The sequence below is a fragment of the Kryptolebias marmoratus genome, linkage group LG3 (genome assembly GCF_001649575.2).
Source record: "Kryptolebias marmoratus isolate JLee-2015 linkage group LG3, ASM164957v2, whole genome shotgun sequence".
Taxonomy (NCBI): Eukaryota; Metazoa; Chordata; class Actinopteri; order Cyprinodontiformes; family Rivulidae; genus Kryptolebias; species Kryptolebias marmoratus.
The window spans coordinates 8,626,618-8,651,585 of record NC_051432.1 but is presented as its reverse complement, the minus strand read 5'-3'; the positions used below and the strand labels follow the sequence as shown (position 1 = coordinate 8,651,585).

Here is a 24,968-nt window from a genome sequence, read left to right as displayed (position 1 = left end):
CAAAAGAGACAAAACAGACAAAAGATCCTAAAATCCCCTCGGAGATTAAGAAACATGTATTTATTAGGCAAACAGACTGCTTAACTGTTTCAACAGGACACCAGTGAGGAGTTAGGAGTGGAGAAAAACGCAAAACAAACTCAACACCTACACACAATCAGTAATGCTTTAAACATCTCCTACATCAGGAATATTACTCTTCAATGTAACTTTACAGCTAACACAGTGCACATGGCTAATGATGATGCAAAATAAAAATTAAAAAACACCCTTCACAGACACATCAGTTTATCCTGATCAAATAACTTGGCCAGAACTTTGCTGCAGCACAAACACACACAAAACATACAAAGTGGGTCAACAAGGCTGGTGCTTTCCTCTGGCGCTGTCTGAGTGTGTACTGTCAACATGACCTTGAGATACCACCACCCCCTGCCAACACACACACACACACACACACACACACACACACACACAAGACACACCCATGACCTCATGTGTGTAAGCACACACCAAACACACAGAACTCAACCAAAACTTAGCGCTGCATTCAAACAGCACAAAGCCCTTCGCTCCAACCTCCCAAAAAGCACCGTTTTCACAGCTGACTCAAAGCTAAACCTTTGGTACAGAGTTCATTAGTTCTTTCCTGTTTTTCTTTTTTTTTATTTGAGGGGGGAAGCATAATGAATACAACGCAGACATAACCTCCCTTATTTCTATTGAGCAGCATATTCTGTGGCACGGTATATGAAGGGACACAATAGCTGAACATTCCACAATGCACTTATTAGATACAATTACTACCCTCGGGCAAAAGCTGCATGGGTGTGTACAAAAGTAAACACATGTGGGAACAGTCAAAGCTACACCAAACCTGCATACTACTACTAGTTTTCTGCAAAATATGAAGGTGGCATTAAACTCATACTGAAATATTTGTAGCTGCTGTGGGTGTTAAAGCCCATATGTGTGGGATTTAAAAACTAAAAACATTTTTGTCAGGTTACTCCAAGAAAAGCAAACAAACAAACAAAAAAAACACTGCAGCAAACAGCTGAACATGGATTTCTGTGCAGAAAATGACTTGTGCAAAAAATAAAGCTTCAATTCAACTGAGAATTTTAAGAGTTCTTTTGAAATGTTGCTTCATAGAAAAAAAAAACTACATCAGGCCTGATTTTTGACATGGTTTGGAACAACTTAATGAGTCTGTGTGGGCTTAGCTTGTGTTGGTGGTTTAGGTTAGGTTGGTTGTGGCTGTAGGAAAAAACAAAACGGAAATAAACAAAAAGAAACCCCCCATGAAAACACATTCACGGTCCACTGGAATGGGTGCTGAATCAAAGAAGAGCAAACATAAAAAACAATGAATATTTCACCAAATAAAGCTCCCACACTTTTCAGACTACAAAACGTTGATAGTTAATATGATAATGTAACGGTTTTCTCATCCCTAAAAACTTGTTTTCGTCCCAATCGACATTTAGTCCCACAGAAAATAACTCAGCAGGAGTTACTAAATTTGATCACTTCCAATTAGCATTAATAGGAACACACGCAGATACAAAAATCTTTCATTGTGGTAGTTTGCCAGGGGCTTTCTGTTTCCATATCACTTTAGGGGGGGAAAAAACTTCACTTATTACAACATTTATCACAGAGGACCGAAAACTCAGCAGGACGCAGCACTGATCAAATGTACGTGTTTGAGAAACTTGCTTTAAAATGTTGCTTTAAAAAAAAAGTCTTTCTGACAGTGAGTGATTCCAAAGAACTATATCATAACAACCATCCATATTTCTGTTGTGACTCAGCTGTAAAGATTATCATTACCTGATATACGTTGCTGCTTAACAAGTCATATTTGCCTCTGTCCTTCCCATTCCTATCCTGTATAGAAATGTAAAACCTAGATGTGCTGTACTTAGTCACTGACAGATGTGAACAAATAGACCTACTCATCGGAAGGCAATATGGCAAATAAAAATTTTTATACATACATTATATATATATATATATATATATATATATATATATATATATATATATATATATATATATCACTCGCTGTATTAGCTCAGGCATTATAGTTTTGTAGTCATTTGATTGGACAATGATAAAACAATTTATTTTACTTACTTGTCCAAAATGAAAAACATTGACAAATGGCTATTTTCGACAATTTTGAATAAATGTTTAGTTGAAAATAAATATTTATGCAATATAACGTAACACGGACTAAACCAAAGGTTTTTCAGTTTAATCAGAATTTTATTATTATCACTAAATTACAGTATTTTCCGGACTATAAGGCACACTTAAAAGCCTTCAGTTTTCTCAAAAAACGACAGTGCGCCTTATAATCTGGAGCGCCTTATATCTGTAAGAAGTCGTAATGTTTTAGTCCGACTTTGGTTAAACTACAAAGCTGCACCTTTTGCAGGATTAGACTCTCACATACTCGGCCGGACTGTCTGTACTCCGTGAGCTGAGCGGACTCCAGGCGGACAGTCCGCGAACGGTTGAGACTTCAGACTTGAGCGAACAGACTGCCTAAAATTCTCCCGTGACAAATTTCAGTCATTGCATCACCGGACGAGGAGGAATAAATCACTTGCCTCTTAGCTTTAAAAAAACAAAAGAAAATAAGGAGCCTTTAGCCCTGTTTCTTCACCAGCAGGGCAGCCACCGCACACCTGCCAGTGCTGCACAGAGAGCGGCGGTCACGCTGCACGCCGGCGCCGATTCTCACCTGAGAGGTTGGTGTCGCACACAAAACAGTCCAATGTGAACACCGTTTCTCGCCGGGCAGTTTATTGTGCGACACAGAGTACGCGTATGCGGTCATAAAAATTGATCTTTGCGCAGACGTGTCCGGCGGACGTCCACCTCGAGTCCGCGTGGACCTCCACGGAGTGAAGTACGCCCGAGTATGTGGGGGCCTTTTCATCGGTGCAATATTCTCTGAAAAGACAGGGGGCTGTTTTGTTTCGCTTAATGCACCTTATAGTCCGGTGCACTTTATATATGACAAAAGTTCAAAAACGGACCATTTATTGAGAGTGCGCCCTATCATCCAGTGCATCCTATAGTGCGGAAAATACAGTAATTTAGTGCTGGAAAGGAAATGATTTTGGACAAAGACAGTCTTTGGGATACAAATGACAGGAAAGGTCCTACAACTTAAAAAAGCAAACATCCTGTAAATGTGTGACTAATATCTGGCAGCAGCAAATAAATAATGACAGCAATTGAAGTTTCGTGTAACTCTTACCCTGACTCATACTGAGTGTGCTTACATAAGAGTGACTCATGTTAGGTCACGACAGCAATAAAACATTCAGTAATAGAGTTTAATTTTTAGGCTCAGGGGAAGTATATAAGCCCACAAGCCTAATCTTTAGGTATGAAACAGTTCAAAGTTAAACAAATGTGACAATAAGTGAAAAATCTAAAGAAATATTTATATCAATATGCCTTTTTAATCATGACTTCTGCAGAATTTGTTATCCCTTCTGCACTCCTACGATCATGCTAAATCCAAATTAAAACCACTCCTTGAAAGGTTTTATTTTTTAATAATATGGCGAAGACAGAAACTAGCTGATGTCAGTGAGTCTTTCAAAAGAACTATCGTGATAACAGATTTAACGCCATCCGAAAATAATTTATTGAGCTTTCTGCATTGTGATTTAACATTAGGGCGTTACGGTGAGACCAACCCAACAATCTGAACTGTCAACACTTTTTTTGTTAAATTCGAGCAAACCTATAATTATCAAAACACGGAGTCCAAATACAAGAATAAATGGTCCTTGGTTTTCTCTCCAAAAAAACTTGACTTGAATCTATTTTATTGTCAACAAATCCCACGACGAGTGATTTATGTTTGAAAGATGTCCAAAGGTTAAAACAACAATCATCTAATTGCAAAACACTAATCTTCCTGTATTACTCAGTCATCTGGAAAACTCAACCGTGATGCCACTTAGTGTTTTTCTTCTTGGCTCAGGCCATACAAGCTCTATGTTCAATTACATTTGTTTTAGGCAAACCTTAATTTCTGATTGTGAGGGAAAACAGGAAATAATGACGGACATTTAAAGCTCTACGGCAAATATTGCGAACCTTGAAGCATTTTGTGCTAATCCTGTAAATCCTATCAATTAAAACATTAAGTACGAGCTGCTGATTTGGTCTAAAGTTTATTCTCCCTAAGAGCAACTTTGCTGTCGACTCCACAGACTTTCCTCAAAATAACTCAATGTTTTTTTAAATGTCTCAAACTTTACATGAAAAAGGGAGTTTTGACTATTACTCCACAATATCTCAGAAATGTATAACCAAAATATCTTATGCATGTCTGTTGGGCTACAAATAAAAAAACAATTTAACAGTAAATAGAATTAAAGGAGGTTTCATTCCCAGACTGCAACAAAATTACAAACTATAAAAGCTATAAATGCAAGATCACGATGGGGCTTCAATTTCCATTTCTCACTGGAAAAATCCAAGTAAATCCATTTCTTCCCTGCAGCTTCCTCTCCTGAGCACATGTTGCAGTTCCCCGTCACGTCAAATGAAAGGGTGACACAAAGAGGAGACACTCTGTCACTGCAGTCGGCCTGTGCTGCTTTTTGGATCCAATGAATCCAAAATCATTTTTAAAAAAAAGTCTAAACATACATCAAAAACTAAGATTTAAAATTTATGACAAGACGAGAAAAAGTACTTATACATTCTGCAGAATAAAATGATGAAATGTGCACACACAAGTCAAGTCTAATGAAGTGTGCAAGTAAAATGCTTGACTAAACCTCCCCTCTGACACGGGAAGAAAAACAAAAAAAACCCACTTCTGTCTAACCACCAGTTAAGATTGTTTGTCGAATCATGTCTGACTGCTGGCTGTAATTACACATTAGTAGATACAGACCCCGTGTTACAAGTTAGTTTCCAAAGAGATAAACATTTATAAACATTTTAGGTGCGTGACTTCCTACCGCTTGTGTCTGTGCCTTTCTGAGGCGTAGCGACTCGTAGGAAGATCTGCTGCCTCCATGAGTGCCGGTGGCTGCGCAGAGGACTTTCCTGTCGTGGTGAAGAAAGAGCAGCTACATCGCTGAAAGCGCAAACACACAGATATGGTTAGATATGCAAAGATAAGCACTACGGTTTACACACCCGTATAAATCAAATCATTTACAGTACATTAATTAACATGACAGACGACCATTTTGACATTTGAGACATGTTAATATTTTGAGTTTGTGTAAGTGTGTGCAGGTGTGTACCTGTTCTTTGGCTCAGGGTAATCATTCTCGTGGACAGGAGCCAGAAATTGAAATTTCAGAAAATTAGGGACAGAGGAGGAGGAGTGGAGACGGGCACGGAGACCACCCAGAGGACTGAGATGGCAAGTGATAAAGAGGAGGTAAAATGCAGATGACAAAAGAAACATGGACCCACTTCACACAGAGACATGCTGCTTTTAATCCCACTGATGACAATAAAAAAATACGTCAAAATTTCTGGGATGGGAAAAGCAATAAATAAAGACTACATCTACTCCTAAATTGCCACTAGGATGACAGATTTAACATTTCTCTGCTTGAAATGGTCCACTTCACATGACAATATGGACACCAAGATCTGATGAAGGCATGAGAAAATATCAACACAAAAAAGAAAGAACGGGCAGTGTTCTCACCTTCTCTTACTGAACCTGGTTCCAGCGGAAGGTGAGGAAGGTTGGCGAACAAGGAGAGGAGAGTGGGATGAGGAGCAGGGAGGAATAGGAGGAAGAGTGCAGTCGGTTGGGAGATTTCTGAGAATCAGTAACAAATACAGAGAAAACGAAGAAGAGGAGGGGGAGTGACAGACATTGAGCGGTGCGTGAAAAAAGGAAAAAAGGTGAAACAACAGCAGATTTAGCAGAGCTTGGACAGAAAAACGTTAGTGTTCTGCTTATTTCACTCCTTGCTTTTTTTGTTTGATCAATAAATCTGCTTTTTATTTCAACCTAAACTGGAGAGTAAATTTGTTTTTATGGCATGACCAAGCTCTACTTGTTGTCTACTAGCAGATGGGGCGGAAAAAAGACAAAAAAAATGTAGCGTAGAGGAGAGCAGTGAAGCTGATGTTCAGGGGGCAACATGAAGCATTATGACAGAGCCACACCTAAAAGTTTTGTTCAACAACTCACTGATATTAAAACATCTTCTGCTAAAAAACATACAAAAAAACCGATCTACTTCCTCATTCCTATAAACTAACGTCTGCAAGAACACATCATTTAGATAAACCACAACAACTCAGGGAAACTATTTGTACTACAAATTCCAAACTAGTTTCATTTTCTTTGTCATTAGTTTCTGAGTAACACTAACTTGATAAATCAACACATACAGGCCAAACTAGCTTGGTAACACTCCTTATTTGTACAGATATACAAGTCCAGCTGTGGTTGATACCATATCAACTATAGAACTTGTTATGGATGTAAAAAACTAAAACCTTTGCTTGTATTAGCTGATATTAACTTTGATGATCTTATACTGAATATGTAGTGTTGTGCAAAATTTGGTAAAATGTTCAACATCCCTCTTTTGGTATGTGTAAGCACCAAAACATATTTAATACAAAATCCCTTAATCAGAACGCCATCTATAAAAACACGAAGAGGTTTAAATTTACAGGAACTCTCCTTACTTGCTCTGGTGTGGGGAGTCGGTGCTGACAGAGTAGTGTCGTACGAGCTTGGGTTTGGTAGCTGCACTGGGGTCCTGCCCCGCGTGGGATACTTTCTGGAGTGGGGACTCGAGTACCGAAGAGGGGGTGGGGGAATGGCTGAAAGTGCTGGCCCGCCGGCGGAAGCCCTGTGGCTCAGGATCGTCGGGTAGAGAGGAAGAGGAGAACAGAGGAGGAGATGTATCGAGATGCTTCAGGTCTCCTGTCGAGTTGTGGCCTCTGAAGAGAAGAGAAGAGAAGGACAATGAAGAGAAACCCACTGTAGTTCTACACAAAAAAGGGTTAAATCCTACTTCCTGGTTTCAACCCTATATGCTTTGGCCATTCATTCAAAGCTGCAAACGCTAGCAATTAAAATACTTCACTCTAACATGGTACGCCTCTTCAACAAGTCAATATGTCATCAGTTACCACAGATTAGTTACAATAATAGGCCCATATATGGGGTCTTTATCAGTTATCTTGAATGCAACAAATTTTGCATATAGCATTGTTTTTTATGCATGTCAGGGAAGAACACACTAAACTACCCAATATTTTTATAGACAAAAACAAGTTCTTCCAAATGGAGAAATAGACTATTTTTGCCATTTTCTATGCTTATGATACCACGTGTAATACATTAGAAGATCTTAGTTTGGTCATATCTATAATATGACGAGATGATGTGAGTCAGGGTGTGCACAGGTGTATCTAGGTGTGTTTACTTGAGTGGGCTGGTGGGTCGTTGATGAGGTGAGGAAGACAAGGGGTCATCGAGAGAGGGCTGCTCTTGGCTGCTGCTGAAGGTGTAATTCGAAGAGCTGCTCTCGCTTCCCTGACTGTTGTCCCTCTGAGGTCTGGACCTGCTGCTTCCCTACCAAAAAACACACATGCCAAAGGTATGCACGTCTACTTTACAAGTAACAAACACCTTGTTCACACATTGTTCTCTCAAGCTGATAAAGAATCTAACCAGGAGTCTCAAATGACAGCAGTCTGTATCAGTGAAGAAATATGCACCTTATATTACACGCAGTTGGCTAGATTAAACAAACAGACCCATTTCTGCCCAATCCTGTATTGTATTCAGTTACATGAATGATAATCAGGCATTAAGTTTCATCATTAGAAGTGTTTTAACAAACAGCTCAATCGGCTCTTTTGTGTAACAGACACATTATGGAAGAGGAAAGCAACGTCAAATTATATAAAATGACAGGTTTGTGATGTTGCATAGCTTGGTTTCAGCACACTTCTGCTAGGTAAAAACAAGCATCTGAACTCTGTGACTTTCATTCTGCCCCCAGACCTCCCCCTGGTTGATCAATTAGCGCCTTCGGCACTCAGCACAGGCTGCACAGATCTGATGGATTTCTTGTCAAATGTTTTGAGTAACTGATTTAAAACCAAATATTTGTGTTATGCTCAGAGTAAAAACCATTTCATGACTGTGTACTTGCACAGAACTGCGCGCAGACTGACACAAACATAATCCCGTACCTTCCAGATGCCTTCTAAAGACTCGGTGAGCGAGCGCTTTGCTCTGCTCTTGAACGCCTCCAGCCGACTGCTGCTCTGCTGCTGCGTGTCCTGAGGAGCTGCATCCTCACACACCTGCAATCACAGCGAGGATCCAAAGAAGGCGCACACAAAACATCACAGTAGGTGAGGAAAAGGGGAGAGGAAGTTGCTCTTTGTTTCTTAGTGTTTTTAAAGGGGTACTACAGAAGATTTTCTTAAGATCATGAGTTGTTTATTCTGTTGTCTTGAGAAATCAAAGCTCATTTTCCCAATTTAACAAGGTGCTTACTGTGCAAAAATGACTGGTTCTTGTGTTATACATAGTTTTATCACTCAGTATTACTATCATGACACTCTGAGATGGTCTACATCACTAACATATTGATCGGTGATGGATGTTCTTTGTTATTTTTCAGCTTGAATCTGTTGCCAGCATGACTGTCCTGATTTCTGATGAAGAGGTCCCCCTTTGTTGTTTAGCTCTGATTTAGAAATACTCTTTAGTTATCACAAGGTGAGCTTTTAAAAGCCAAAATAATTAAGCTCTGTAATAAGGACAATGAGATAATTAAAGCTTTACTAGGAGCAGATAAATATGTCCTCACTCTGCTTCTGCAGTTCAGCCCTTTTCACACAGCAAGTTTGTCGTGTGAACACAAGAGACAAGTTTGTTCCCCATTTAGGTTCTTATTTATGTGGATTGAACAGAGGTGGCTCAGGACTGGATTTGTTTATACCTATACATACGAACAGAAGCATGGAAATGGAATTGTTTTAGTAACAACAAAACCACTGTTTAGAGCCGAGTATTTAAGAGTGTTGGTCCGACCCTAACACCAAGTGTTTTGACTGTGGCCACAAACAAACATGCACGAGTTCTGCCTTGAATTTGTGCTCTCAAAAGGGTTATTGTTGACAGAAATATAGATCTTTACTAAAACAGAGAATATACAGAGGGAGAGGAATAAATAAAAATTCAGGTACTTTATTTGAAGAGGTTTCAGAAATGCAGAAATGTTACCCGTTTGCTGTCGGCAGGCAAAACATGCTGATGGTTCTTCTGTTTCTCCTCGCACAGATTCCTAAGAGAGACCATCACCAACTCGTTTTCCTCCTGATCACTCTTCGGACGAGCCCGCTGGACACACAAAAAGCACAGCATTTATTAACATTTATAAATATTGTGGAATATTTCATCAACTATGAAAAATATACATTTTATATAAACAAATATCACAAATGTTGTAAACCAAACCAAACTGGAAGTTGAACATAACAGCGGTAACATGTTAAATTACTGCATTTAAAACCAAAATATTACGAACAAAACTACTAAGAGAGACCAACTGAGGAAGAAAATAAAATATTTCTTCGAATAGTGGTTAGATAAATAAGGACACTGTGTTCACACAACCTTTTTTCATTATTAGCTGCCACAGTGTAGCTGGCAACGTGATGGAAAGTATCAAATGAGGAATAAAAAAGTTGTCCCAGTCATGGAAGTGATGACTCCACAGCTCCTAAAACCCTTTTAACTGATAATGTTCTAAACACATAACATTTGGTGTAGGAGTGCTTTTCATCCTCATGTTCATATTTTATTGTTTTTACAATCTTTTTTAATGTGTTTTACCAATAAAACCAAGTTCTTATTGTTTCTTGTGCTTTGTTGTTTTTTTCTCACTATTTTATGCTCCGAACTTTGGCTAAGAGAAACCATTTTTGATTGGGCTGTATAAATAAATTTGATTTGATATTAGGTACAAACAGACAAAATTAATCTCCTTTATTTTTGAAAACCCAGGCTACAATTTCTGTCTAAATGATTCGTTGTTTTTTCTGCTCCACTGTGACGCTGTAGTTCAGACCCTTCCCCAGCAGGTGCCAGCTGAGCCGTACAGAAACGTCAATCTGCATTCCTTTCATGCTTTTAAACTTGTGTAACATGTCTGCAGTTACCGCTCAACATGTGACATCGTTGGAGGAAAACAAAGACAAGAGCTAGTTTTCAAAAGTTAAACAGAAGGTACTTAAAACTATTTACAAAGTTTGTTTTTGGGGGGGGAATCCAGCTATAGAAAGAATAAAAGAGCCAAAAATTATGAGGTGGCTAAAACGTTCAAGTCATGTGTAAAGAAAACTATATGTCCATTCATGTAACCCCGGCATATGGAGAAGGTGTGATTCCAGAGATTTAATCAGCACGTGTATTTTAACTTTTGTCAGACTGGTTTGTTTTACGGTTTCATTTTGTCTCTCAGGTCCACAGGCAGACAGAAACGTTACCATAGTGTTTTCGAAGACTGAAGCTTGCTCGTCATTGTCCAAAGTGGCCATGTGTTTCTGAAGCTCCAGTTTTGTTTTAGATGGATGCAGACCTGAAAAAATGAAGTTACAGAACAAGAACATAACATAAAGAAGCTTAGTTAAACTTAAGATTCGTTGTACGTATAATAGATCCTTAAAGGTTCATAAGATTTCAGTTTCTTGGTTATATAATGAAGCTGAGTAATATCTGCTGGGAAATTACACTTTCTTATATTCCCCTCACACTGGATGACATCCTCACTACGATGTAAAAATCAGCCAGAAAGTGGATGGTCTTTGCAGGGTCTTGGTGAGGTCTTCAGATGCATACTAAGAATGCACTGAGATCCCTATTATGCACGATAAAGCGTGGTAGGTCATGGAGGGTTTTGAACATGAACAAAACCTTCCATGATTAATCATGATGGTGCTGGCTGTGTAGAGTTCTGGGTGGTGCGTGGGGGAGCTCTGTAGCAGCGTATCCATGACGTGGGGCCCACAGACACCAGTGTGGCTTGATCATTGAGAATTTGCTCGTACCTACATCGTGATGCTGTCTGAGAGTCATTAAAGGTCGGGTTAAGAGAGCACAGTAGGCGGTTCAAAGGTTTCAGGACTAGGAGGCTATTTATAGTAAGTAGGGGGCTGACCATTCACTGATGATTGACCTATGACGCTATGGGGACATTTTTTTCATTCAGAGCATCCTGCTATTTGGATAAAGGCTGGGAGGTTGTTTGAAGAGTCCAAAATCAGCAGTTTTTGGGGACAATTTGTGACAATTTTTGGCTTTTGGGAAGGACTGGGAGAGAAAATTAGATGGAGGATTCATTTACCCAAGTCAAGGAACTATCTCCTAAAGCAGGAAACCTGAAGTAGGGAATCTTGTAAAATAGATTTGAATAAAAATACATTCATTGGAGATTTGAAATGGATTATCTTGGCATTCTTTTTGGTTGGAAGAATCCAACCATTCTTTTCTCTGTCATCTCTGGCATTTGTCTACCACTGCCTGTGTCCAACCCCCATCATCGACCAATCAGAAGCCTCGGCAGATAAATGAGCATGCTTGCCCAATCAGTGGTGGTGTTTCAACAACAGTGCTCCAAGATGGCTGAATGAAGGTTTTATACAGCAAATTTCTACGGCTGCTGGCTACTTTTGAACCCCCTGGTACACTGAAGGTGCAGGAGATCGTCTCGAGGGCATAAAAAATAAATATAAATATTTGAGAGAGGTTTTCCAAATTTGCTGTGATCCAGCCACAGTCTAATAGGGTGTAGCTGGGCTGTCATCCAGTGTGAAGGACGCCTTATGAGAAGCCAGTAACTGAAGTAGTTGTGAGCATAAAAAGATCAATTATGTATGATTACAATTTGAGTAATATTTACTGCAAGGATTATCCAACCAATTTAAACTAATAGCCCTTTAAACTTGTATCATTGGGTACTTTTTCCTACCTTCTATTCTCTCACACAGCCTGTGGAGCTGCTGCATGGGGCAGCTGTCACACTGCTGGCTCTGGGTCTTTGCATTCTGCTGCAGGGCGGCCACGGTGAACGCCTGCTTTAACGTCAGCATGATTTCATCCACCTGCAACAGCAAAACAGAGGTTTTAGATTAATTTGTCCTATTTGTATCAGTGCATTTATGAGACAGCTGCTCATTTTTTTCCCCCCTCACAAAGATAAAATGTAATAATTTCAGATGAGTGATTTGTTGCAGATAGATAAAATGAAGGAAACTAAGAAAAAGAGGAAAAAGCGATATAGACTTTAAAAAAATCCATCTATAGCAATAAAACCTAAATGCAAAAATGTGAAATAATTTTTATTTAACATAAGTGTTTTTTACAATACAGTATAAACTAGAAATAGTGCTATATTACCACCATAAAGTGGAATAAATTACAGAGACCATTTGGTTTCCTGTGAGTCAGAGGAGAACAGATGCACTGAGCCCTAGACTCTAGGATTTGGAGCTGAATCGCATCGTAAACACAGCACTAGATGAGAAATCTGAGCTTCAAGCTTTTCCAGACAAACACGAGAGATATAAAATTATAATGCATTCAGAAATGATCATAATTTTCTACTCATTCAGACATGATGTAGTGTGTCTGTGCATCATCCTTTCAGATAGGAGTGACATTTGCACGTTTAAATCTTTCAAGCCCGATGACTCTTTTTAAAAACACATTTTTCCCTAAACACTGATAAGTACAGTCAAGTCAGTCATAATAAAAACTCAAGGTTTATCCATTTTCTTTTCTTTTACTTTTAACAGACGGGAAAAGGTTTTTTTTTAGATGCTTTCTCAGAATATCCTCAGTTGTTCTTAAGGCTAAATGAAACAAAGGTGTCCACAAATTGCCCATTTCTAAAATATTTAATGAGTTCTAAATTAACAAAGCACAGACATAGTTATGCATTTTTTTAATTAACTTTAAAAAACATTACATAAATGTTAAGATCCTTCCTAGTTGAAGCTTGTTTAGCAGCAGTGGGAGTCTCAGAATAATCCCACAAATTTAGCACATATTTCTGTTGCAACTTCTTGTCTTCTTGGCAGGAATCCTTCGCAGTGCCAGTGTTTTGTTTCCTCCACACATGTCGGGGAAAACTGTGGCCAGTTATTAATTACATCTTTATTGTATCAAACTAGAGGACTGTGTTATTTGTAGTTTAAGTCATTTAGGTGCATTTTGTCAAACTCTCAGCAACCTTTTAGTAAGAAGTAGCTTCTGTTTGGCTGCTCTGCTGTAATCATTTCTCTGCTTTTACTCTGGTTGTTGCTCTTCAAAAAGGACCTTTTGGTCTCATACACGGCTGAGCAGCCAGTAAGAGGAACTTTGTGTTTTCAAACTTCTTCTAAATGGGAGTTAAAGTTGCAAAAACTTCTACTCAATCTCAAAGGTCCTAATAAAGTGTCTGAATACAACCAAATGGGACACGTCAGTGTGTTAAATCTAAGAAATAAAGATTTCTAAAACCTTATTTTTGCTTTTTAAATTTGCCATACTCAGTGTAGACGGATTAGGAATGAATATAAATTAAAAACAGTTTCAGGTTGAATATGAAAAAAAAACACTGCAAACTAGAGGACTAAAACTTTTCCACTAAAGTAAATGAACAAAAAAAAGACCTCATTAAATTCAAAAATCAGCTAAATTATTAATGTAGTGCTCTGCAATAAGCTGTATGAACCACCAGGGAGACAAACCAAACCTACCATTCTTCCCAAAAACCCAGGACAGACGTCTAAAAGGATTGTAGTACAGAGCTAATAGCTGCAGACCAACTTTACTGGCGAATACTGATTTTAATCGTAATTGAGATTTACATAAAAATGAAAATGAGTCCATAAAGACACCATCGATCCCAGTAACTAAAACCTAACTTATATCAAAGAAAATAATTCTTTGTCTTTAATTTCCTTTGAAATTGACCATTTTTCTCTGCTGGCTGCTGTAGTGCTGGGAAATCCGTTCATATAATGTTAGGCTTCATTGTGAAACTTTGGGATTCCCCTTTTTTTAGGGCTGAAATTCCCGATAACATCCCTCTAGACTCATAAAAATCGTGTTTTCAAACCAGTACTCTCGTAAACAAAACTAGCTTGTTGCCCGGTGGTAAACAGTTAAAGTTCAACAATCTACGGATCATTTTCACGCTGTCGAGATGGAGAATTTAAAAACAGTAACAACTCAAAGTTGAAGAATTCCTCATTGTGACAATTTGCTGCTGAAGAACGTCAAGAATTTGCCAGACTTCGTCCCCCCAAACTTCTACAACTACTTCAATCATAAGCTGTGATCTGGATGATGATCTGTACAGACCAGTGACAGGCACAAGAAAACCCAATGACTTTAGTGGAATATTTTGTACTTTTAACAAGGATCACATGAGGTGATAAACTAAAACAAAGATAGTTTTAACTGTTCAGGAATGAAGGTCTTGTAATTCTCTGACATGTTGAACAGCCCGTTCTTTAACAATACAGCCAAGCATATACTGTCACCTTCCTAATAAATACTTTATGTCCATCACTTAACTTATTCCTACCTAATAAAGAAAGGTGGCTGTAACAGATGACTTGGAAAATGAATTGTATTAGGATCATCTCACCAATGATTCGTCGGTACACTGGAAGACATAACACACAAAGTGCCAGTTTCCACCTTCATCCGTTTCTCTGCAAATGAAGCCAAAGTGATCGACATGACGGATTCCCTGCAAAGTGATGGGACACACAAAAAAAAGTTCTCTATTAAACAAACTTAAAGAGGCACTTTGGCAAAGAAAGCCAGCACTTCATACCTGGGAGCAGAAGGAGATTTCTCTGAAGCTCTTTTCTATGGCCACTTTCTTAGTGTCGGGACTAACCAAGAAGATCTGGGACTTGCCCACCTAAAAATAATAAGAAATACGTGAAAAAAGATCATTCAAGATGGGATGATGTTGTGCTGCTGTTTTTAAATGTGGTTTAACTCTGTGGCTTGTGCTCCTGCTCTGACTGGAATTAGATTTGGAAAAATAAAAATAAAAAAAACACGCGTAAATGTGTTTTACATCAAAACCCCCTGAAAACTGAAACTATAAAAGACAAAGAGAAGTCTAAAAATAAAAGTTTCAGGACTGTTTTTTTTAAACAAACAAAAAAAATGTGGGGGTGTTACAATGTTTCCCTTCTCTAAAAAGTGAGTTAATTTTAGGCCCGCTCTGCGTCAGGGATATTCCAGTTGCAACAACATTATCATGGGAGTTACAGTCATTCCCACAATAAAAAATAAAACTCAATGCTTCATAAGAAAACAGCAAATCTTCTTCTTTTCCCCCTCATTAAGAATGAAATCTATACAATTTCTAAAAGAAAAAGATATAGAAGCATTTTAGCAGTATTTTTTTTCTATGTGAAGAAAACATGAGATGAATGAGGTCAGCCTGGTGGCAGCAGGATGTACGATGAGCTACGAGATAATGTCTGTATCTGCTGAGCAGGACAGTACCGGGCCCTGGTGATTCCTGCGCCGATCATGACCATTTCCTGTTCTGAACACAAACAGGAAAATTTCCTGCTGGCAAATTCCCACTGAGAGCAAATAAAAGTCAATCGGAGGAGTCTGGCTTTGGTGGTTTTGGGCCGCAGTCAGCATTTGTTCTTGCTGAGTCGATGTTATTTTTATTTTTTTTAAATCACGTTTTTGTCCTCCTGTACTTTGTCTTAAATGAACAATGAATTTATAGAGTCACAGTTCCGAACAAACATCAAAGAAAACTACTTCAGGAACAAACACAGGAAAGCAGTATACCTTTTATGCATTTTCGTTAAGTCTTGTGCAAACAGGAAGTGATCGTGTAAAGATCACCTATTTAGAGACTGAAACATAAATGTTACTAAATACTGAAAGACAAAAAAACAAACAAAATAAAAAAAAAAAACACGTCAAATAGTTCTGTGCATTTCTGTATGCGATCAGACGATTATTCAACAAAAGCAGCGCGAGGAGAGGAAAAGACATACAATAGCTAATGTTAGCTGAAAACATTTCAATAAATGTGTTTTGTGCTGGGAAAACAAAAAATCAGATTGTTTGGAACCAAAAATGTAAAATTTATGACAAAATGTGTGAATAAACGAGGTGTAAATTAAATACATAATTATTCTTAATCTTTTCAGGTATAAAGCACTCAAAAGATATGTTATTCTGATTTTTTTCTTTCCCATCTTTATGATGCCAGTTGTCCATAAATGTAATGTTAAAATCTTCTGGCTCTGAGTAAAGTTACCGTAAACAGCATGGTCCGGTTCTCCTGCAGGCTGGTGGGCTGGACTCTAGTCGAGGAGGCGAGTGAATCTGTAGTGTTGAGGTTGGAAATCTCTGGTGAAAGCCCATTCTCATCGAGTGCATGGAGGCTGGGGAAGCTGGGGTCTCGCTTAAACGGGACAGGCTGCATCCCAGAAGCGGGGCTCCCTGCCGCACCATTACGAACAGAACCACCTCCCAGTCCGTTGGACTGGAAGCTTAATGCCCTCCTCAACCCATCCACCAGTCCGCCACCATTTCCTCCTTTGTCAGTGGTCCCTGAGCCATGCAGCTGACTGAACTTCTCGATGCACTCGTCTATCAGGGCGGGTGGGGCTTTCTTGTGCGCAACGGTCACTCTGCCGCAAAACAGTACCTCAAACTTTTTGGCAAAGGTCGTTGGAGACACCGCCGAGGTGGGTTCTGTGGAGTTTGTCGAAGGGGATGAAGAGGAAACACCCGTTTCAGAAGAATCACCCCCTCCGGTTCCCGTAGACGTCTTGCTGGGATTAACGGTGATGTCATTGTTGCGTGCTGAGCTTTTGCCAGCCTGCCTCAACGAACTGATGATCTCAGGGACCTGAAGAATTAGAAAGTGAGAAGTGCTTTAATGACTCGGTGTCTAACAAAGTCATTTTTGGCTTGGAGTCAACTTCTGTTTCCTTGTTTGACTATTACATAAACGAGTGACTGGTTGGTGCTGGGAAACATTTAATTACAGGAATCTATTTGAACATAAGATTACCGTTGAGAAGTCCTTTCAGTAATGAAAGAAGAACGAACATAACTGTTTTAAATAGTCAAATGACAATAAATGCAGTCTTCCGTCCATCTCAACTTCCAACCAATATACTGAAGAATCTGAAGTATTTTAGCTAATGTAGTTTCTTTTAACAGCAACATGAACACTGGCCTATGACTGAACTTATACATATCAACAAACAGACACCGACTTTACAAGATTTTACAATATTCACATTAACTTTAGAAACACCTTGTATATTTCCACATATTATAAATGTAACTTTAAAGAATTTATCAGTATTTTTATCGTTAAAATTACCAATACAGATTTTAAGCTTGGTGTTTTAGCTCTGTTTTAGATTATGTGATGTTTTAAAACATTGTTTTCATTCTGCAAAGTGCATGAGGCTTTGGCAAAATAATTGTTGAAGTGTTGATGTTTGTTAGTGGTGTCCGCCAGCCCGATCAGTTGCCTGGTATCCAGAAACACTTTTTTGTTTACCCAGTGTTAAATTATCTAACGTCTTTGTCAGGCTTGCAGGGACACGTTGTTGGTTTTGCTTGTCTGTGTATTTTTGGATGCCTCACCTTACCATGAGCGAACCTGCCATATAGTGCAAACTGTGTCACGGCTCCCAAAAAATAGAGCAGCCTTTGTAACATCTTATGCTGAAGAGAAGCCAAATTAGGAGATTTCATCATAAAGAAGGCTTTGTACCCACTTGCCTGTTTATTTGATTCCCCTCTGACTAAGGTTTACCTCTGTTCTCATTCGTGTTTATTACCTTTCCCCAATAACATCTCTTTTTATTACTTAGTGGAACACTTTTAAGCAGATTTTTTTGTTACTATTTAAACACTGATGTATTTTAATTTTTTTAACATGTAAATGTTTTTTGTGTGAAGGATGAACAAAGCCTTTCTGTAAATTCATCCATTAGACTGAAAGCGTCTTGAAGATCTACAAAGCATTTACTTTTATCTGACTGCATCTATGCAAATCACTGATTTAATGCACAAAAAGGAGAACTGTCAGTGGCCTAAATCCATACATTCCCAGAGTGTTGCAGAGACAACAGATTGGTCTCTAGATAAATACTTAAATGCTCACAGTGGACCTCCTAACTGCTGTAGTCACTTGACAACTCCAGTGATCTGTGCACCACCTTTCTGATGCTATAAATAGCTGCTGTTTTGACTGTAAAGTGTTCGTTCAACTCTTGATCTTAAGGTCCAGCAGCACACTGAGACAAAGAAATAAAGAAAATAAATCAGATTCTGGAAGATAATATACAGCCACAGTTTTCAGAGTGACGTTTAGATGAGAACATCAACACCGACATGTTGTAAAAAGTTTGTAAAAACATTTATTTTTGCTTGATTCCATCTGCCTAACCAAACTCTAGGAAGAGACTTTCAACTGTCTATAGAGAAAAAGGTTAAATGTGGTTTTAATTGCTTAAACCACTCACTCACTAATGTAATTATTTCACAAAGCTCTTAAAAAACTAATCACAAACTTTATACAACTGTAAAACCTCCAAATGCTAATTCTATCATACAATCTACACCTAGAAAAGGAGGTCGTTAAGCAGCACAGAATGATGAAAGAGCCAAGAAATTATTCGAAGAAGTAAACAAAGGCATATTTGAATGAACCAGGCCATTGTTAATTTAATTTATAATCTCCAGAATAATTTATGATATATATTTTACTAAAATCACATATGGACTATTTGCATATGTCTGCTAAATCAAGCATTCAAACTTTAAGGAATAAAAACCTCAGTATTTCAAAAATTTAATTCAATGTGCTGAATAGCCAATCAGAATGCTCCCTGACTGACTGGACACCAATTTGAAATGATAAACTAAAACTTTGATGGGGTCTGACAAAGCCCACAAGCTTCAACACATTTTAAAAATAAAGTCCTAGCAATCCAGAAGAAATGCAGACCGCCTGCCGCCTTTCCTGCCAGAGTTTTAAACTGAGATCATCTTACGGTGAGAAGAGGCAGAGTTCGAGCCATTTTGGTCAAACCTTGTAAATGACTTGATGTGATATAGTGACTAGGGGTTGAACGACTACATATTTTTTAAGGTCGACTACATCATGATAATAGTCGAGTCGATGTCGACTAGTCGCGGTGACGTCATAGTGACGTAAGCGCAAAAACTCTTCACAACTACTTGGAGGCTTTATTAGCTATTTTCACGGCAAATATTGACCCCTAGCTAGGTTCGAAAAACTGTAGCAAATCTCTAAATCCTTCTCCGTGGACAGCAGCTAGTGGTCTCATGTCTTTGACAATGAAATTCACAAGCAAATTTGTGATTTGCTGCCGCCGGTGTCCTGTCACAGCTGGGCGTTTCATGAATGAAGTTACTGACAACTGACTGGATCGAGCCGGTTGTTCAGGAGCTAGCATTAGCGGATGCCTTTTCAAATGACTGTGCATCGCGGTCGTACTTTTGTTGTACTTCAGCACAGCTTTGCAGATTTTGCATGTTACGGTAGTTAAACCAGAAGAGTCATCTTTAGTGAAATATTTCCACACTGTTGACGAATTTCTACCTGTTTGACAAGATGCAGGCTTGTCCTCGATCTGTTTTGAAGACGCCATTTTGTAGCCAGTGTTCTGTCAGATCTGCTGTCAGACTGTCATACACTTCTGACAGCTGATCTGATGACACTTCTAAGCACGAAGTGTCATTCTTAGCACGAACTCACGGCTATATATATGTCAGACAAGTATACACTGTCATTACCAACTACAGGCTTTTATTTAATCAGCAGCTGTCATTACCACAGATCTTTATTTAATCAGCAACATAACATCATAATGTATTAGTTAGATCGTCGTGACAAAGACACTCGCGAGCCGGCTAAGTGACATCCTTAGCGGGAAGGGGGCGAGTTTTAGACGGCTCGTATTTTGTAGTTGACTGCAGCTGCAACTCCATCTCCTTTTAAAAACACTGTAAAACCACAAATATGCATCCATCTACATATCATTTAAACTAATGTATTAACTTATTTTTCTTGTGTCTTGTGACGTATACTGTGCTGTCAGATCAGCACAGGCTGTCACCACCGGCAATCACATGACTGCGACTAGTCGACATGAAATGTAAAAACTCGCGAGACGTCCTAGAGTCGACTAGTCGACTAATTGGTTCAACCCCTAATAGTGACGACCTGGCGAGATGCGTCAGTGCTCAGAGAATATGTTGAAGATAACTCTTAGCTACTGCCACACAAAAGTTAGCTCATTATCTGCAAAACTGGAAAAGTTACAGCCATTTTTGTGCTTGATGAGATAGCTTGGCTGAGGCGGATATTGGAAAGATATTGGTCGACTTGAAAAGGTGATCAGTTGTAGATGAAAATCTAAGAGTTACTTTCTGAGTTTCATTCAAATTTGTTCAGTGGCTTCTGAGCTATTTTGCCAACTCTATAAACAAATGAACACATACACACACACACATTATCTCAGTTTACAGACACTTACAGATTACAGACACATCAATGACCTGAACTGTGTTTTGTTACTCAAACACTCACTAATCTTTGTTCAACATGACAGGGACATTGCCTGCTGATAATCTGTAACATTCTGCTGATCACTAGGAAGAACTTTGACATCAGCACTTTAGCAAAAGACTGATTTACAAAAAGGAAAACTCTCCTTCAAGCAAGTAAAACAGCTTATCAAAGCGGAGAGACCTAACTTGGAACAAGAGAAAATTTGCCATTTACTCTTGCAAAAAAACAGGTCAATGAACCATTATCCTCTCCCATCTGCAAACAAATTTATAGACATTTCATTGGAAAATGTTCCCTACAACTTTAAGAAAATGGCATTAATAATTCCAGCAACAAACATGAAAAAACAAAGGAATAAAGGAAAAAGTACAGGTTTACTTTGCCTACGCCAGGGGTAGGCAACCCTGGTCCTCGAGGGCCTCTATCCTGCATGTTTTCCTTGTTTCCCTGCTCCAACACACCTGATTCAGTGGATAAATCACCTCTTCATGTTCTACAGAAGCCTGTTAATCAACCACTGATTCAAATCAGGTGTGTTGGAGCAGAGAAACAAGTAAAACATGCAGGATAGTGACCCTCAAGGACCAGGATTGCCTACCCCCGGCCTACGCTATGTTAAGCATCACAGTCCTTTGTCTTTATTTATTCCAACAAAAACTAATTTTAAAGAACACATTTTGTTCCAAGGACATACCCAAAACAACAACAGCAGTGACAACACATAAAACAAAAACTGTCTGCCATAAATGCTTCTTGTATTTTGGTCCATTTTTTTCTAAACTACATTGGCAGTGGTGTCAGAGTCTGGAACAAAAAGGCAGGAAGTAGACGAGCTGAGCAGCAGCAGAGGTTGAGCCACATTAGTGATGTCATTAAGGTGCGATGCCTGAACCTCAGAAACACATTTACAGTCAGGTCCTGCTGTGTCTTGTCTCGCTTGGTATGAGGTGTGATCAATCCAGTTTTTTTTTTCTTTTTTTAACCATAGCAATACCTGCCTCACACTGAGACACATACATGTTGATTTGTTTTTGAAATGCAAGTCAGTCTGTTCAAGTTTAAAGAAGTCTTTCAATCCCTGATTATTTATTTATTTATTTCCACTTGACTTGTATTTTACTTCCAACATGGTGAACATTACTGTTGTCTAAGTAACTAAGCACATTCCTGGGTCTGCACTGGTCTCTGTGCTCCACATAAGCTCCACAACAGAGGTCCAGAAATAAGTCGTCTATTTCTACAATCAGAATAATTAATAAAAATCCACCAGCACTAAAATCTGAAGCAAATGTTAAGCCACGTGAAGATTAACACATGAAACATACCGGGTTACATTTTTTACTCTACCAAAGCGTTTCATGTCAGGAATAGTAGATCTTTGGCTCTTTTAAACAGAAATCACCAGCAGATGCCACGTCTCATCTGAATCAGAAAGTGCTGAGATGAAGCAGAAAATCCAAAGAGACAATACGCAGCTTACTGAGCTTTTCCAACCAGCCATCCTTATAAAAAGACGACAGAGTCGGAATAACTATCCGTTCTGTTGGTTAGGAGCTCAGACTGATCACCAAAACATTATTGGAGAGCTAACAGATTAACAGAAGATCTTTGGTTTTAAACTTTGGTATGTAGGCGGCAGGCACTATGCTTTCCTTCAAGGAATGCTAGTTGGTTTTCTAGCAACAAAAGTTACTCATTTAGAAATGATTGTTCCTCCAGTACCTGAAAGCTGACCTGAAGCAGAAACACTTTATGATACTACCACTACCATGTTTAGAAGTGACTGGTTCATGCTGGAACCCCAAGTTTTTGTTTACCTGAAACAAAGTTTCTCATTTAAAACAAATAGTTACATTTTAATGTCCACAGTTAAGCGATAACTTTAAAGACATTCTCTCCTTCTACTCTCCTCTTACAACCACACACCGTTTGGAACAACATCATGTTTCTCACCTCTCTGCCTCGAGTGTCTGCTCTCTTTTAATCTTGCTGGCATGTGATGACAGAGTGCCATCTGTCCACTGACAGACTTTCTCAGTCTTTATCATCTGAACTGACCCTTTCTTTTTCCTCATTTTTAACACTAAACCCTCCTAAATCCTCACTAACAGGTTTTATCTACTGTATTTTTTTTTTTACTAAGCCTTTTTCTTCACCTTCTTTATAGTGTTTTGTGGCCTTCATTCTTAATGAGATACTTAACAGCAAAAAAATGTGAAGTAAATGTTTTCTTTACTCTCCTGATATAACCTTTTTCACAGTATTTGAGCCCTTTTTTCCTCTTATTTTACTTTTTAATGACTCAGCATGAGAATAGGTTCGATATTAAATCGTTCCCTTCCAAAAAGCATGGTCTGGCCATATAAACAGGCAGCATGGTGGAACAGTTGGTTAGCACTGTTGCTTCACAGCAAGAAGGTCACAGATTTGATTCCCAGCTGAGCTTTTCTGTGTGGAGTTTGCATGTTCTCCCTATGCATGTGGGTTTTCTCCAGGTACTCAAGTTTCCTCCCAAAAACAGGCACGTTAGTTTAATTAGATTCTCTAAATTGGGCCCTAGGTGCGAGTGCAAGCATGAGTGATCGCCTGCCTCTACGTGGCCCTTTGATGGACCGGTGACATGCTCAGTTTGTACCCCGCCAGTCGTCCATTGACCACTAGAGACAAGCACCAGCTGCCTGTGACCCTGATCAGGAACAAGCAGGTACAGATAACGGATAGATGGGTGACAAATTGAATACGTTTCATTAAATAAATAAAATCTAATTTCACTGAAAGTTATTTAAAAAGCTTGCACATGTTGTAAAATGTGTAAACAAGTGTGTAAAAAACAGGCTGTTAAAAAGTAATGGGATTTTCACTTCTTTCATTATTTCACAGCTGAAACTTTTAATCAATTTATCGCATTCCTAAAGCAAAGCACGTCATGTCAATTTGTTCCTGGAAAGTTTTAGCAAACCGTTTTTCAGAAAATAGGATCTGTCGAAGCATGAGCAGACAGGCATTTCTCGGTCTATGACCCACGACAGTTCTGAAGTCGTACATTTCGGGAGTACGGTGAAGTTGACAAAGTTGCTTGTCTGAGGTCAGCTGCAGCACATTTTTATCGCACAGTGGAACATTTACACGAGGCTGATCTCAGACAGGAAAGCATTTGGACGCAACCTCGGGCAGCGGCCCACAGACTTCGCCTCTCGCACACGAGTCAACACTGAAAAACCCTGTGTGAAGCTCAGACAGAAACAAGTGAAACTACTGTAGTGCTGAACCTGAGAGGAAGGAAGTTACACAAATGCCACCATATATAGAGAAGTAGCAGTTTAGTGAAATGCACAAAATGCAATTCGTGGTATTTACCAAAAAAGGTAAAAGGGTCAAAAGGTGGAGGAGATGCAGACAAACAGCTGTAAAGACAATTACAGCATTTAAAAGCTGATCAATTCAGAGTAAACCAGTCTCCAAATGATTTTTATGAATCAGGAGAACAACTTTTCAATAGGTTTTGTCAAACCAATCACTTATAATCAAAGAGTCACATCAAAACAGGAAGTAAGCTAAAGTTAGTCCATGACTTCAGCAAAGTCTACAACATGAAACAGAGGTAAGATGTGACTTTATCACACACACTGTAGCTGTACAGTGGGACAAATATTAGTTGTGGTCAATAAAACGACATACAGAAAAGACCACAGCACTCAGAAGGTCTTTATCAGGGAGTGAGAGTCAAATAAAACACAGTTACAACATTGGAGACCAATGGTTCCCGAACTGTTCAGCTTTCAGCCTCATAGCCCTGACACGTACACTGATAAGAAGCCTTTTTACTAAGAATCTTGTAAACTTTTTTTTTTTTACCCATTTGTGACAACTGTTTCTATCTTTTTGAATCGGTTAAGGATAAATATGTGTTTGACAATCATTGTTAAAGTCAGTGACGTGCGGTGAGGTTCATGGTTGGTGAGGCACAGAGTCAGATTTACAAATATATAAATCCAGAAGAGTAGCTTATTCAATTGGCTACTGGTTATTTCATATCTCATCAGCATTCTTCACACACACACACACACACACACACACACACACACTCTCACTCTCACTCACTCACTCACACACGCGCGCACACATAGTAGTATTAAGAATAAGATAAGAAAAAATGTTACAATTACCATTTTGGCAGTCTGATGGAGCAAAACAAAACTTAAAGGCTGGCAGCAGTGCACGTGACTGTCACTGGCCTCTGCGTGAAAGGACAGCAGCAACAAGCTCCCGTTGGCTCACGTGCGCCCCCTTCAGTGCGGCAGAGTACTG

At 38.9% G+C, this 24,968-nt stretch overlaps 1 protein-coding gene across 4 annotated transcripts in view; it reads right to left on the bottom strand.

The window, feature by feature from the left end:
* Nucleotides 1-24,968, bottom strand: part of tbc1d1 (TBC1 (tre-2/USP6, BUB2, cdc16) domain family, member 1) — a 58,881-nt gene that overhangs the window by 19,477 nt on the left and 14,436 nt on the right. For 2 of the 4 annotated variants that reach the window (XM_017406675.3, XM_017406700.3), the window contains 12 exons: nucleotides 16,353-16,949; nucleotides 14,883-14,972; nucleotides 14,691-14,795; nucleotides 12,024-12,156; nucleotides 10,543-10,634; nucleotides 9,278-9,394; nucleotides 8,236-8,349; nucleotides 7,461-7,609; nucleotides 6,715-6,972; nucleotides 5,714-5,830; nucleotides 5,298-5,411; nucleotides 5,007-5,125 (listed from right to left, as the gene is read on the bottom strand). In XM_017406675.3, the coding sequence (XP_017262164.1) occupies nucleotides 5,007-5,125; nucleotides 5,298-5,411; nucleotides 5,714-5,830; nucleotides 6,715-6,972; nucleotides 7,461-7,609; nucleotides 8,236-8,349; nucleotides 9,278-9,394; nucleotides 10,543-10,634; nucleotides 12,024-12,156; nucleotides 14,691-14,795; nucleotides 14,883-14,972; nucleotides 16,353-16,949 (2,005 nt within the window). The remainder of the gene's footprint in view (nucleotides 1-5,006; nucleotides 5,126-5,297; nucleotides 5,412-5,713; nucleotides 5,831-6,714; nucleotides 6,973-7,460; nucleotides 7,610-8,235; nucleotides 8,350-9,277; nucleotides 9,395-10,542; nucleotides 10,635-12,023; nucleotides 12,157-14,690; nucleotides 14,796-14,882; nucleotides 14,973-16,352; nucleotides 16,950-24,968) is intronic. The other 2 variants (XM_017406684.3, XM_017406692.3) reach the window with 2 other exon arrangements.